This window comes from Ursus arctos, unplaced genomic scaffold (assembly GCF_023065955.2).
Source record: "Ursus arctos isolate Adak ecotype North America unplaced genomic scaffold, UrsArc2.0 scaffold_19, whole genome shotgun sequence".
Lineage (NCBI taxonomy): Eukaryota > Metazoa > Chordata > Mammalia > Carnivora > Ursidae > Ursus > Ursus arctos.
This window is the reverse complement of record NW_026622863.1, coordinates 22,006,817-22,020,976: the sequence shown is the minus strand read 5'-3', so window position 1 is coordinate 22,020,976 and position 14,160 is coordinate 22,006,817. Positions and strand designations below refer to the sequence as shown.

Below are 14,160 nucleotides of genomic sequence, written 5' to 3'. Positions count from 1 at the left end.
CGCTGTCCTTGCCTTTGAGAGAAAATCTAATAGCTGGTTCTAAATACTGGATAAAATACAAATTATATCTCTGTGTTCAAATTATTATTTTTTTAAAGATTTTATTTTTTTAAGTTTATATTTTTTTTGGTAATCTCTACACCCAATGTAGGGCTCAAACTCATCACCCCTAAGATCAAGAGTTACATGCTCTTCGGACTGAGCCAGCCAGGTGCCCTCTCAAATTATTTTTAAAAAACTGTTTATTATATTATTATCTCACACACATACACACACACAACCCTACTGTCAGGTATCATTTTTGCTTTTTGAAAAGATATTTTTATTTCCAGAAAGTTCTTAAAAAATAACACAAGTATCCTTTGTCTATCTTCTAAAGCAGGTTTCTGAATTTTTAAAAAAATTTTTCTCTTGCTATGTTTTGTTACTTACCCATCCTCTGAAATTTTTTTTCATATTTTACTTTTTTGTTCATTTAGGTTTGGGGTTTTGTTTTTTTGTTTTTTTTAGATTTTATTTATTTGCCAGAGAGAGTGAGCAAGCAGAAGCAGGGGGAGTGGCAGGCAGAGGGAGAAGCAGGCTCCCCACTGAGCAAGGAGCCCAATGTGGGATTTGATCCCAGGATCCCAGGGTCATGACCTGAGCCCAAATCAGATGCTTAACTGACCGAGCCACCCAGGCATCCCTAGTTAGGTTTTTATTAGAAATTCTAGGAGATTATGTACATGTTTTGGAACCTCAGTCAAGTACTTCTGATTAAGGTACTGCTTTTTTGGTCTGCTAATTGAGTAAGCACATATCAATTTGTCAGAAATTTTGTTGCATGACTAATAAATGTCAACGAAATAAGATCTGATTGAGAACCATCTGTTTGGCAACTTTATATTTTGTTCAGCATATTTTAAAAGTTATGCTAATACATAGAAATTGAAATTATATTTTTATTTTTCAGTTTACTGTCAGCAGACTTTGTGCACTTCAGAATTGTTTGAAGACTTAACTTGGTTCTTATCTAATGATGATTCAAACACAAATTTGAAAAGAATGTCTGTCTATGTTATTTTGGTTCTAGTTTCAAATAATAGTAAGTACATTCTTTTATGGTGTAGAAACATTTAAAAAAAAATAATGAATTGAAATAGTCTTTGTCCCTTTTACTCTAGTCTTTATATCAATGTCTTTTTTTTTTTTTTCTTTTCAAGTAGGCTCTACGCCTGGTCTCAATGCAGGGCTTGAACTCACAACCCTGAGATTAAGACCTGAGCTGAGATCAAGAGTCAGACGCTTAACCAACTGAGCCACCCAGGCGCCCCTGTATCAGTGTCTTTTTAAAAATCTTACTAACTTCTGAGAACTACTAGCTTTAAAGAAAAGAGAATCACATACACTTAACTGTTAGATATTTATTAATTTTAAGAAGTAGTAAAGAGATTTGTGTTATTTAACATTGAAAAGGAGCAGCTTTAAAAGCAAAAGAGGCATTTGATGATTAGTTTGGTTGATTTTCCACTGAATTAGCCATTTAGTTACATTGTTTATTTTATCAGCTAACAAAGGCCTTAAATTTCATGTAGCTCTTAGCTAAAATTTTGTTTCATTTTTGGAGGAAATTTGAATGCTGTCATTCTCTGAGCATGGGTAATGTATAACCCTGATTACAGATTTTTCTCTTGTAATTCTGTGTTATACTTTGTAATACTTCAAAGTGATTAAAAGTTATTTATTAAAAATACTACTTAAATGTTTTTCATTTCTGCAAAATTATTTATAAACAAAAGTCATATTTGTGTATTATATGTCTGTTTTTTTAAGGGACTGGACAAACACTTGTAAGAGAAACAGGTTGTATTACAGTTCTGACACAGTTGTTCAGGTAAGAAAATATAAATTTTTGTTGTTATTAAGACTTTAACACATTTATTTTAATTTGCTTCCTCCTTTTTTTTTAACCAAATAGGACAGTTCTTTCAAAATATGAGTTGGATTTGTCGGATAAAAATGCATTCCAAAGCTATCAGTTATGGTCTTCAGTGTGTAGTACTTTGTGTGTCTGTGTCAACAATCCTCAAAATGGTAATTATCTAAAATATGTAAATATAAAAATAAAATAAAAACAAATGAACTGATATTTTCCAAATATATTAAAACATGATTGACTTTGTCTCCTTTCAGATAAAAATCAAATGCTTTGCTGTTCACTTTTCCCACATGCTAATGACTGGCTAATAAATTGTATCAAACCTGAGATAATTCGCCCTGTTTGCTCATTTATTGGACTCACTCTTGCAAATAACAGTAAGTATTCATTATTCTCTAGTTTAACTTGAATAAACATAGTTCAAAGCATAACAAAAACCTATTGAGTTTATTATTGAATTAATGAATTAATGGGATCATTTTATTACAGTACGTTGGGTCATTTTGGTTGCATTTAGACTATTACAGATAGGAAAATCTTGAAAGTAGACATTGTTAGGTAGATAATTGGGAGGTTGGAGGTAGCAGCATAGTTTTGAATCTCCTTGGATACAATCACGAAAAAGAGCAACTAGATAGCAAAACTGAAACCCCACGGAGTATATTCTCAGATCACATATAATTAAATTAGAAATGAATAAAAATAAAACATGTAGAAAAGTCCCAAATATCTGAAAATTAAACAACTCAGTGCTAAAAAATAGACTAAAAAACCCCCCTACAAATCCATGAGTGAAAGAATAAGTCATGAAGAAATTAGAAATGTTTTTAACTGCATGATAATGAAATACAACATTAAAAGACTGGGTTGCTAAAAATAAATGAATGAATGAATGAATAAAAATATAAAAGCTGGGTTGCTGCAAAAGCAGTGTTTGGAGGGAAATTTATAGCACTACAGCTTGTATAAGGAAAGAAGAAAGCTCTCAAGTCAATTATATTAGTTTCCACCTAAGAAACTAGAAAATAAATCAAGTTAAACTCAGAGTAAAGAAGGAAATAAATGAAGAGAAGATCAGAAATCAATGCAATAGAAAAATACCAGAATAGGGAAAAATCAATGAAGCCAGAGCTAGTTCTCTAAAAAAATCAGTGAAATGGGTCCTTTAGCCAAACTAACCACAAAATAAAAAGAGAGGACCCAAATTACTAATATCAGGAATAAGAAGTGATACCAGTCTAGATCTTCACAGATCTTAAAAGGATAATAAAGAAATAATCTAAACAACTTTATGCCACTAAATTTGACAACTTACACGAATTGGATAAATTCTTTGAAACACATCAACCACCAAAGTTCATTCAGAAGAAATAGATAACCTGAATATTATTATATGTATTAAAGAAATTGAATTTGTAGTTCAAACCTAAAACAGGAATTTCCAGGCCCTGATGGCTTCACTGGTGAATTATGCCAAACATTTAAGGAAAATAAATTCTACATAAATTATCAGGAAATGGAAGTGAAAGACACTTTCCAACACATTTTGATATTTTTAGTTTAGTTTAGTTATTTCCATGCCCGATATGGGGCTCGAACTCATGACTCAAGATCAAGAGTTGCATGCTCTACTGACTGAGCCAGCCAAGCACCCCTTTCCCCACACATTTTAGGTCAGCATTATTCCCATACTAAAACTAGAAAAAGACCTCACAAGAATACTATAGGTCAATATCCTTTATGAATATAGGGGCGCCTGGGTGGCTCAGTCGTTAAGCGTCTGCCTTTGGCTCAGGGCATGATCCCAGGGTCCTGGGATCGAGCCCCACATCGGGCTCCCTTCTCTGCTGGGAAGCCTGCTTCTTCCTCTCCCACTCTCCCTGCTCGTGTTCCCTCTCTCACTGGCTGTCTCTCTCTCTGTCAAATAAATAAATAAAATCTTTAAAAAGAATATCCTTTATGAATATAGATGCAAACATCCTTAGCAAGACATTAACAAATCAGGGGCCTGGATGGCTCAGTCTGTGGAGCATGTGGCTCTTGATCTTGGGGTCATGAGTTCAAGCCCCACATTGAGTACAGAGCTTACTTAAAGAAATTTCAAAATATATATATAATTAAAATGTAAAAAAATATTAGCAAATCAAATCCAGCAATATACAGAAAGGATAATATATTATGACAAAGTGACATTTATCCTAGGAATTTAGGATTGGTTGTACATTGGAAAATTCACCATATTTACAGGCTATGACAGAAAAGAAAAACTATACAATACTCTAAAAGGATGCAAGGAAAGCTTTTCACATAGTTCAACATATATTTGTGACAAAAGCTTTTGGTAAACTAGAAGTAGATAGAACTTCTCAATGCGATAGAGGGCCTCTACAAAACACAGCTAACATATTTAATGGTGAATGACTTAATGTGCCCCCCCACCAACCCCAAGATTGAAAAAAAACAAGGATGGCCACTCACACTGCTTTAAATTTTACTGGGCCTTCAAGCCAGTGAAATAAGTCAAGAAAATAAAAGGCATAGAGATTGAAAAAGGAAAAAGAAAATACAGTATTTATTAATATGTGACGTGATTGAAGAATCTACAATAAAACTACAGGAGCGAATAAATGATTTTAGCAAGGTTACAGGATACAGAGTCATATACAGAAATCAACTGTATTTCTGTGTAGTAGCAACAAGCAATCAGGAACTTACACTATTGTTTACAATCATATCAAAAAACTTCTTAGGGATATATTTCATGAAATATGTGCAATGTCTGTATGCTGAAAACTATGAAACATTGCTGAGATAAAGAAAACCTAAATTAATGAAAGATAAATTATACTTATGGATTGTAAGACTCAGTATTATTAGAATGTCACTTCTCAAATTCATCTTTTGATTCAAGGCATTCCCCATCAAAATACTAGCAGGCATTGCTATAGAAATTGACAAGGTGATTCTAAATTTACATGGAAATGCAAAGGGGCAGGATAGTCAAAACTGTTTTGAAAAAGGTCAAAATTATGGGATTTATATTACTTGATTTCAGTACTTATCATACAGTAATGAAGAAAGTGGGGCATTGGTTTAAGTGTAGACATATTAGATCAATGGAACAAAATACAGAACCAAGAAATAGACCCACACATATATAGTCATTGATTTTCTGAAAAGGTGCCATAATAATTCCATGTGGTAATTTGTCTTTTCAACAAATGGTGCTGGAAAGAGTGGATATCTATACACATAATAATGAATTTCAACCCAATTTTATACTGTTTACAAAAATTAACCTGAAATGATCCACAGACCTAAGTGTAAGAACTAAAACTGTGAAACTTCTAGACAAAAACATAGGAACAAATATTCATAACTTGGGAGAAGACAAAGATTTCTTAGGACACAAAAAGTATGAGCCACTAAGGAAAAAATGAGAATTTGGACGTCCGTGAAATTGAAAGCTTTAACTCTTCAAAAGACCATGTTAAAATGAAAAGGGAAGCCATAGACCAGGAGAAAATTTTTGTGAAATGTACATCTGTTAAAGAACTTGTACCCAAAATATATAGAGAACTCCTATAAATCGGTAGGACATAAAACAACCTAATGATTTAAAAAATGGGCAAAATTTGGACAAATAACTTCACCAAAGAAGATATGAATATTAAATTGTAACTAAGCAATGAAAAAATTTTTGAAAAGATGCTCAAAATCATTAGTCATCAGAGAAATCCAAACTAAAACCCCAGGGATACCACTACACACTCACGTCATGCCTAAAAACAGAAAGGCTAGTAATATTAAATGTTGATGAAGATGTGGAACAACTAGAACTTTCTCACACATTGTTGGTGTGTACTTATATTCACAGATTTAAAGCAAATAGTCATGTTTCACATGCGGAGGAAATTACCTCTGTAATTCTAAAAATTGGATTCTCTTTCCATGATGTTTTGACATTTCCTTTTTCTCTAAAAGTCATCTTGAAATAGTAATAATTTTAGGACCTCATTATACTTAGCAAACTGGTATGAAATATAGATTAGATAAAATTTGAAATATTCAGTTTACAAGTGTAGACTCAGATGTTCTTATGCTTATAAGCCTGAATTTTTGTTACATAGGCTATTACTAGAAAATGTAGTAACACAGTGCCATTTTTATCTAAGCATTTAAAAATACTTCTTTTTTCAAGAATTTTTTTTTTTAATGAAAATGCAGAAAAGAAACCTGTTTTGGAGTCTCCATAATACTGAAAATGTTTGCTTATCCTTCAGTAACATTTCCTAACAGTTTCTTTCCCAGATGTAGAAAATTCTGAACCTCATTTTTTTTAATACATATTTTTTAAATATTTATTTATTTATTTGAGAGAGAGTACGAGCAGGAAGGGCAGAGGGGGAGGAGAGAGAATCCCAAGCAGACTCTGCACTGAGCCTAGAGCCCAACACAGGGCTCAATCTCACAGCCCTGAGATCACTCCTGAGCTAAAACCAGTAGTCAGAGGCTTAACCTACTGCACCACCCATGTGTCCCTGAACTTGATGGTTTTTTTTTTAGATTAAGATCTTTGTGTTTTATCAAACAACATAAAAAGTAATTTTTTTTCATTTAAATCACCTTGGCTCAGGGTGCCTGGATGGCTCACTTGGTTAAGTGCCTGCCTTTGGCTCAAGTCATGATCCCAGATTCCCTGGATCAAGTCCCGCATCGGGCTCCCTGCTCAGCGGAGAGCCTGTTTCTCCCTCTGCCCCTCTGCCCCTCATCCTACTTGTGCTCTTTCTCTTGCTCTGTCTCAAATAAATAAAATCTTTAAAACAAAATCATCTTGGCTCAGTTTGTGATACTAAGGTAGACTGGGAAGAAGATTTGTGGCAGAATTATAATCACTAACCCGTGTATCCATTTGCTTGTAAACCCACTGGTTGTATAGGGGCTGTGAAAACTATTGAATGCACAGACCCGTGGGTACTTTCCTATCAGAATCATTTTTAACAGCAGAACAAGACAGTTCAAACTTTTTTTTTTAATGTATTTTTCACTGAGTCTTTGCTTGGAATAGTTGTTATGACTCTCGATAATATAATTTTATGTTCTAAGAAGTAAAAGAATTAGGCTTAAATAAGATGGAAAAAATATGTGTTCCTTTGGAATAATTTCTTTGCCCTTTGTAGATTCAAGCAATCTAAGGAATGAGTTATGTTGGAATTCAGAAAATAGGCAGCTTGCTAATTGCAATACCAAGCTAAATGAATGAATCTATTCTTCATAGCTCTATTGAAGGACTTCGAGTTTACTAATGTCATTCTTGCAAAATATACCAGTTCTTGCTAAGTGAAACAAAAAGCATACCTAACACACAGGGGACACTGTGTATATGTAGTTGTTCTATGTAAAAGTTCGTTTCTTGCCTAAATGATCCATTTTATGATTGTGTATATGCACAGGTAAAGATTGGATTTTTCATTCTTTAATTTTGGAATTTTTAGTATTTGAAAAAGTCATGTTAATGTCATATTTAGTGCAAATTAATTGAGTGGAACCATACACTTGTCTTCTTTGAGGTATTAATAGTTTTGCTACTTTATTCCTTAAGCATATGTTCAGAAATACTTTATATCTGTGGGTGGACTGGATGTATTGTCTCAAGTTCTTGTGCAACTGGAATCAGATTCACACAAGACTCTTTCCAGTGCTAAGCTTGCAGTGGTGGTGACAAAGACAGTGGATGCATGTATTGCTGATAATCGTGAGTGAACATGCTTAGTAATTTTTCTACAATTGAGTTTTGTTTGAATTCAGCATGGTGAGTGTTGAAATGATAGATCGAACACAAATATAGATTGGACTTTCAGTGTCTCACAAGCGGGAGGGAGACTTAAAAATTATCTAGTCTAACTCCTTGTTTTCATTGGAGATTATGACTTCCCTATGGGTTCAAATCGAGGTCTTCTGACTTCAGGTCTAATGATAGAACAAGATAAGAATCTGTCATTTCTAAACCTTTGTTTCATTGAAAAAGCAGTATTAAATGAAAAGCTTTAGGTGAGAAATGAAGGGACATCTTGGAAACATAAGCAATGGAAAACCCAATTTATGATTTTTAAAAATTATATCAAGAATTAAGGTATTCCTCTTTCTGATAAGTATGAGGCCTGACTCACCCAGCCATAACTAGTGTGTGGTGGACTCAGACTTGAACCCATGGCTGCTTGTCACATACACAGATGCTGAGAAATGCTAGTCTGTAAATCTCTGTAATAAGCAACTCACAAATAACTGAAAAATAAGTAGATGATTTGTAAAAAAATCAATTAAGGGCCTGTTTTGTCCTGGGCTTCTTGTGAGCTCTAGAGATACAAAAATGATTAAGACATAGTCCCTTAAAGAATTCACAACCTTATTGTTGATATCAATATTGTTAGATGCTGTGTGAACTCTGTTAAAAACCCTGTTAGAAGTATAGCTTAAAATGTCAGCTTCTTGAATTTTGTAACATAACATCATAGCTTCAGGTGTGTATTAACATCAGTAGAACCATAGCCAGTTAATGTATTTCAGTGATTGGCAGGAATTAGTTACTTAGGAAGGTCTATAGTCCATCTAGATAAGAAGGAGTATGTAAGGTGAGAGTAAGTATATTCAGCTTTTAGAAGGTAGTATTATTACTTCATACTTCACAGCATTATGCACGATAATTAAGAAGAAACCATTCTTCAGAAAATAACTTAGTAAACTGTCTTTAGTTTGGAAAGGGATTAATGAGGGCTATATAAGCCATTATCTTTTTACATTTATTTATATTCACACATACATACACATATATGAGATATGAATATTAGATATTATATTGATATGATATTGTTCTCCCAGGATAAGTTCTGACAAGTAGCATATATATAGTTACAAGTTTTAAGTTTATACTTTTTTTCCTATTTTATACTAATAGCTACTTTTGGAGTAATACTATCCAAGTATCAGATTGTTTCAAAACTTCTGACATTACTGCTTCATGAAAGTCTGGATTCAGGAGAAAAATTTAGCATCATACTTACTCTTGGTCATTGCACAGAGGATTGTGGTTAGTACTGAATTTATTTAGTGTGCTTATTAAAACAGTGGAGTAGAAATCCACTTTTGGTTTTTTCCTTATTTTCATATGAGAGGCTTAAAAGTACTGTCTTTCTCTAAGTCATTCAGGCCTCAAACAAGTCATTTTGTTCCTCATCCTCCTTCATCCATACCCCTCCTTATTCCCTTGTGCCCAGTTCCAGTTTAGGCCCTCAGCCCCTTGACATCTTTCACCAACGTAATTGGAATAGATTCCTCCTTGTGTTCCTCCTTTCTTAGCTCCATTTTTTTTTTAAGAGAGGGGGAGGAAAGGGAGGAGAAGAGGGGGAGAGAAAGAATCTTAAGCTCCGGACCCAGCGTGGACCCCGATATGGGGCTTGATCTCACAACCCTAAGATCATGACCTGAACCCAAATCCAGAGTCAGACGCTTAACCAACTGAGTCACCCAGGCACTCTGGATTTATTCTGCCTTTTAAAGGTTTAATCTGACAACTATACCTTTTTTGTTTTCAACTATACCTTTGTTTAAACCAGGTGAGAGCTATTTTTTTACTCCTACGGGGTATGACTACTCTGTGGCTATATTTCAGGGATTAGCACTTACGAGACAAGTATTTTATGTCAGAAGATTATTTCCTAAATGGAAAATACTTTTGAAATTATTTATTCTATATTAAGATTTAAACTATGTTCATAATTATCACAAAGAAGAATTATGACCTTAGGCAGATAGTTTATGAAAAAATAACTATATTTTCTATTTTCATTTTTGATATGTTTTCCAGAGGAAAATCAGTATGATCTTTTTAAAAACAATGGGCTTCCACTCATGATACAAGCCTTAACTGAATCGCAGAATGAGGAACTAAACAAAGCTGCCACTTTTGTGCTTCACAATTGCAAAAAAATTGGTAAGTTTATTGTTACTTAAAAAAAAAACACCAAAGTTTGTGAAGGGGAATTTATATCTGCTTTGATGAGCCAAACCCTTTAGGCTCCCAGGCCCTTCTTAATTTGAAAAGCAGAGTATATAATTTGGATATGACAACAAGAGTATTTTAGCATTTCAACCTGTCTGAAAGAGAGCAACAGTATAGATAATTCACTTATTTTATGCAATGTGGACAATTTAGTTGTAGGACTTAAATTTGAGGCCTACAGGTGACTTATGGTTAAATTATAATATAAAATACATTTGTTCATTTATTTAAAAAAGTGTTTGCGTGGCTATTATTTGCCAGGCACTGTGCTAGGTTTTAGGGATACAGTGATGAGACAACAGTCTGCACTCATAGAGCTTCATTTAACTAGATAAATAGTCCTTGAATAATCTCAAAAATGAATGAATTATTATATATTAACCTATGGGTTAGGAATGGATGGAGCATAGATCTTAGCATATAACAAAAGACTGTGACCTAGACTTGGAGCAGAAAAGGCTTCGGAGGAAGTGATTCTTGAGCTGAGATCTGAACGTATAGTGTTAACTAGGCCAGCCATAAGTAACAGTGAGGCACAAAGACCCTGTGATAGGAGGGAGCATGCATTGAAGAAATGATGGCCATTGAGTTGGTCTTTGGAAGAAAAATTGCTGCTGCAATATGTAAAAAGAAAACTTAAAAGATTAAACGAAGGAACCGCTCTATGAAAACTGTTAAAACAACAACAACCTAAAACCAATATCCACATACTTGGGGATGTTTATGTACCTGCCGTAACATATTTTCAAGAGTTGGACACTCAACTTATTTTCTTTCTCCTATAACTCTGATGAGTAAAGTCTGATTTATGACTGGGGCTTGGGCTTCTGCCAAGCACTTGCTTTCCATTTATTCTTAGTACCACTTAAACAATTAAGATAGTCTGCATGGGCAAAATTTAGAAGGGTGTGTGGGGTATGAGGTAGTCCTTATTTAAAGTGTTAAAATTACATTTAAAGTGTCAAAAAAAATTCTAGTAATGGATAAATTCACTATTTTTTCCCATATTACAAAGCTGAGAAATTATCTCTAAGTCTAGGAGAATATTCTTTTGATGAAAATGAAGAACAATTAAAAGATGTAAATATGAAAGAGAAGAATCTTGAAGAGTACTGGAAGAAAGCAAAGGAAATTCTACACAGAATAGAACAGCTTGAAAGAGAAAGAAATGAGGTTGGCTTTTTTGTTTCAAAGAGTATAGAACTTTTTTCAAGTGTTTTTCTACAGTAGAGGTTGGAGGGTAAAGGTTTTTCTTCCTAAGTTATTTTTTATGTTTTAATTTTTTTAAAAAAATTTATTCTAGTGAGAGAGAGAGTGAGCTTGTGAGTGGGGAGAGGGGCAGAGGGAGAAGGAAAATCTCAAGCAGACTCCCCGCTAAGCATGGAGCTTGACACAGGGCTTGCTCCCATGACCCAGGAGATCATGACTTGAGCCAGAATCAAGGGTCTTATGCTTAACCAACTGAGCCACCCAGGTGCCCCAGATTTTAATGGTTTCAAATTTAAAATTCAGTTGACACTTGAGAAACCATCTTTGAACATAGGAAAAAAGGATCTTTAAAAGGTGGAAAATTGGGGGCACCTGGGTGGCTCAGTCGTTAAGCATCTGCCTTTGGCTCAGGGCGTGATCCTGGCGTTCTGGGATTGAGCCCCACGTCAGGCTCCTCCACTGGAAGCCTGTTTCTTCCTCTCCCACTCCCCCCGCTTGTGGTCCCTCTCTCACTGGCTCTCTCTGTCAAATAAATAAATAAAATCTTAAAAAAAAAGAAGGTGGAAAATGATGACTGAAAAAATAAGAGACATGGAAGATAGAGACCTAATGTTTGTATAATAAGAGAGAAAGGATGAAGAAGTAATAATTCCTCTCTTTACATGTGTATATGCATGTTTCAGTATTTTTTCTGTGTGTGTATGCTTAGTGTCTTTGTATGTGCATGCATTTTTATTTTTATTTATTTATTTTTAAGTAGGCTCCAAGCCCAGTGTGGAGCCCAACACAGGGCTTGAACTCATGACCCTGAGATCAAGACCTGAGCTGAGGTCAAGAGTTGGACACTCAACTGACTGAGCCACCCAGGCGCCCCTGTTCAAGCATTTATAAAAATAAAAGCATAGTGCTCGACTTAGTATAATAGTAATTTCATTTTTTAAATGACTAATATTATTATAGATGATTATAAATTTATTTAACTAGTCTTTTGTTGAGGGACATTCAGATTGTATTCAATCTGTGACCAGTGTAGACAACTCTAGAATAGACATCCTGATATATATATATATATACACACACACACACAAAACACACATAAATATGTAACCGCTTTACTGAGATGTAAATCACATTCGAGTCAATTGACCTGTTTAAAGTATACATTTCATAGGTTTTTAGTATACTCACAGAATTGTGCAACCATTACTACAATCAATCTTAGAATATTTTTATCACCCCAAAAAGAAATCTCATACCTTTCAGCAGTCAGCCTTCCTATTTCCCCCATCCATTCTCCCCACCTCCCCAGCCTGGGCAACCACTAAACTATTTTCTGTCTCTATATATTTGTCTATTCTGGACTTCTTATATAAATTGAATCGTATAACGTGGGCTTTTGTGACTGGCTTCTTTGATTTAGCATAATGTTGGTAAGGTTTATGCATGTTTTTATCAGTATTTCATTCCTTTTTCAAAAAGCTTTATTGAGTTGTAATTCACATACCGTACAATTTGCCTGTTTAAAGTATGCAGTTCAGTAGTGTTAGTATATTTACAGATATGTGCAACTATAGTCAATTTTTTATGGCCAAATAATTTTCCATTGTATGGATATATCACATTTTATTTATCCATTCCTTGATGGACATATTCTTTACTTGTAATCTATGTCTTTGTAGTTAGCATGGGTTTCTTGTAGACAGCATATAGTTTGGTCTTTTATCCTGTATGACAATTTCTAGTTTTTAATTGTTATGATCACTTCATTTATGTTTCATGTAAGTATTGGTATGTTTAAGTCTACCATATTGCTACTTTTTTCCTATTTGTACCATTTGTTCTTTGTTCCTTTTTTCTACTCTCCTTTCTTTGTTTATATTATTTATTTTAAAATATTCTAGCTCACCTTAGATTATTGGCTAAACATTTCTGTTTTTTTAAGTGGTTGCTTTAGGGTTTATACTGTATATCTTTAACTGATCATGGTCTATATTCAACTAATATTATTCCACTCATATATATCGTAAGATGCTTGAAATAGCATGCTTACATTTCCATTTGTTCTTTGTGCTCTTCTTGCCATATATTATTTTACTGCTACATTGTTATAAACTGCTCAGTAATGTTATTATTTTTGCTTTAAACAATCATTTTTCTGAAATATTTTTTATTAAGATACTTATATACAATGGTAATCACACATTTTAAATAAACAGTTTGAGTTATGATAATTTTATACTATTGCATAACTATCATGACAATTAAGATAATAGAACAGTTCATTCAACCTAAAATGTTTTCTTGTGTCCTTTTGTAGACAGTCCCATTCCCCTTCTTCAGGCCCAGGCAGTCATTAATCTGTTTTCTATCACTAATTTTCTTTTTCTATAATTTCACATAAATGGAATTATATGTTATATAATCTTTTGTGTTTGACTTCTTTTACTTAATGTGTAATATATTTGAGATCCACCAATGTTGTTTTATCAATATTTGTTCCTTTTTATTGCGGACTGAATATTCCATAGTATGGATGTACTACAACTTGTTTATTCACCAGTTGATGGATATTTGGATTGCTTCTAGATCTTGGCCACTGAATAATGCTGCTGTGAACATTGGCTTGCACTTCTTTGTGTAAAATTTACATTTTCATTTCTCTTGGGTAAATACCTAGGAGTGGAATCACTGGACAGTTATACCTTAAAGAAATTATGAACCTCTCTCATAGTGCATCTACTTCCTTGCCACTACTCAAACAACAGAACAGCAAAAGGCGAAAAAGTCCCTTGTTTCTCTTGCAGTCTTGTATTGTCCTTCCAGCACTTGCTAATAACAGAGAGTAACATCAATGCTAGTCGTAGAGTAGCAGTCCGTCGAGTCTAGTTTCAGTTTTACAATGTAGGGCAAGGAAGGTGGGGTTAGGAGTTGAGGAGCAATAAGTTAATAACTAGTATACTCCGCAGGCCAAGTA

At 33.9% G+C, this 14,160-nt stretch overlaps 1 protein-coding gene across 1 annotated transcript in view; it reads left to right on the top strand.

The window, feature by feature from the left end:
• The window catches only part of TERB1 (telomere repeat binding bouquet formation protein 1), a 50,628-nt gene that overhangs the window by 20,279 nt on the left and 16,189 nt on the right, over positions 1-14,160 (top strand). The window contains exons 5-12 of the mRNA XM_026494926.4: positions 953-1,084; positions 1,813-1,873; positions 1,958-2,073; positions 2,173-2,295; positions 7,521-7,673; positions 8,874-9,005; positions 9,783-9,908; positions 10,993-11,150. Of these exons, the coding sequence (XP_026350711.1) occupies positions 953-1,084; positions 1,813-1,873; positions 1,958-2,073; positions 2,173-2,295; positions 7,521-7,673; positions 8,874-9,005; positions 9,783-9,908; positions 10,993-11,150 (1,001 nt within the window). The remainder of the gene's footprint in view (positions 1-952; positions 1,085-1,812; positions 1,874-1,957; positions 2,074-2,172; positions 2,296-7,520; positions 7,674-8,873; positions 9,006-9,782; positions 9,909-10,992; positions 11,151-14,160) is intronic.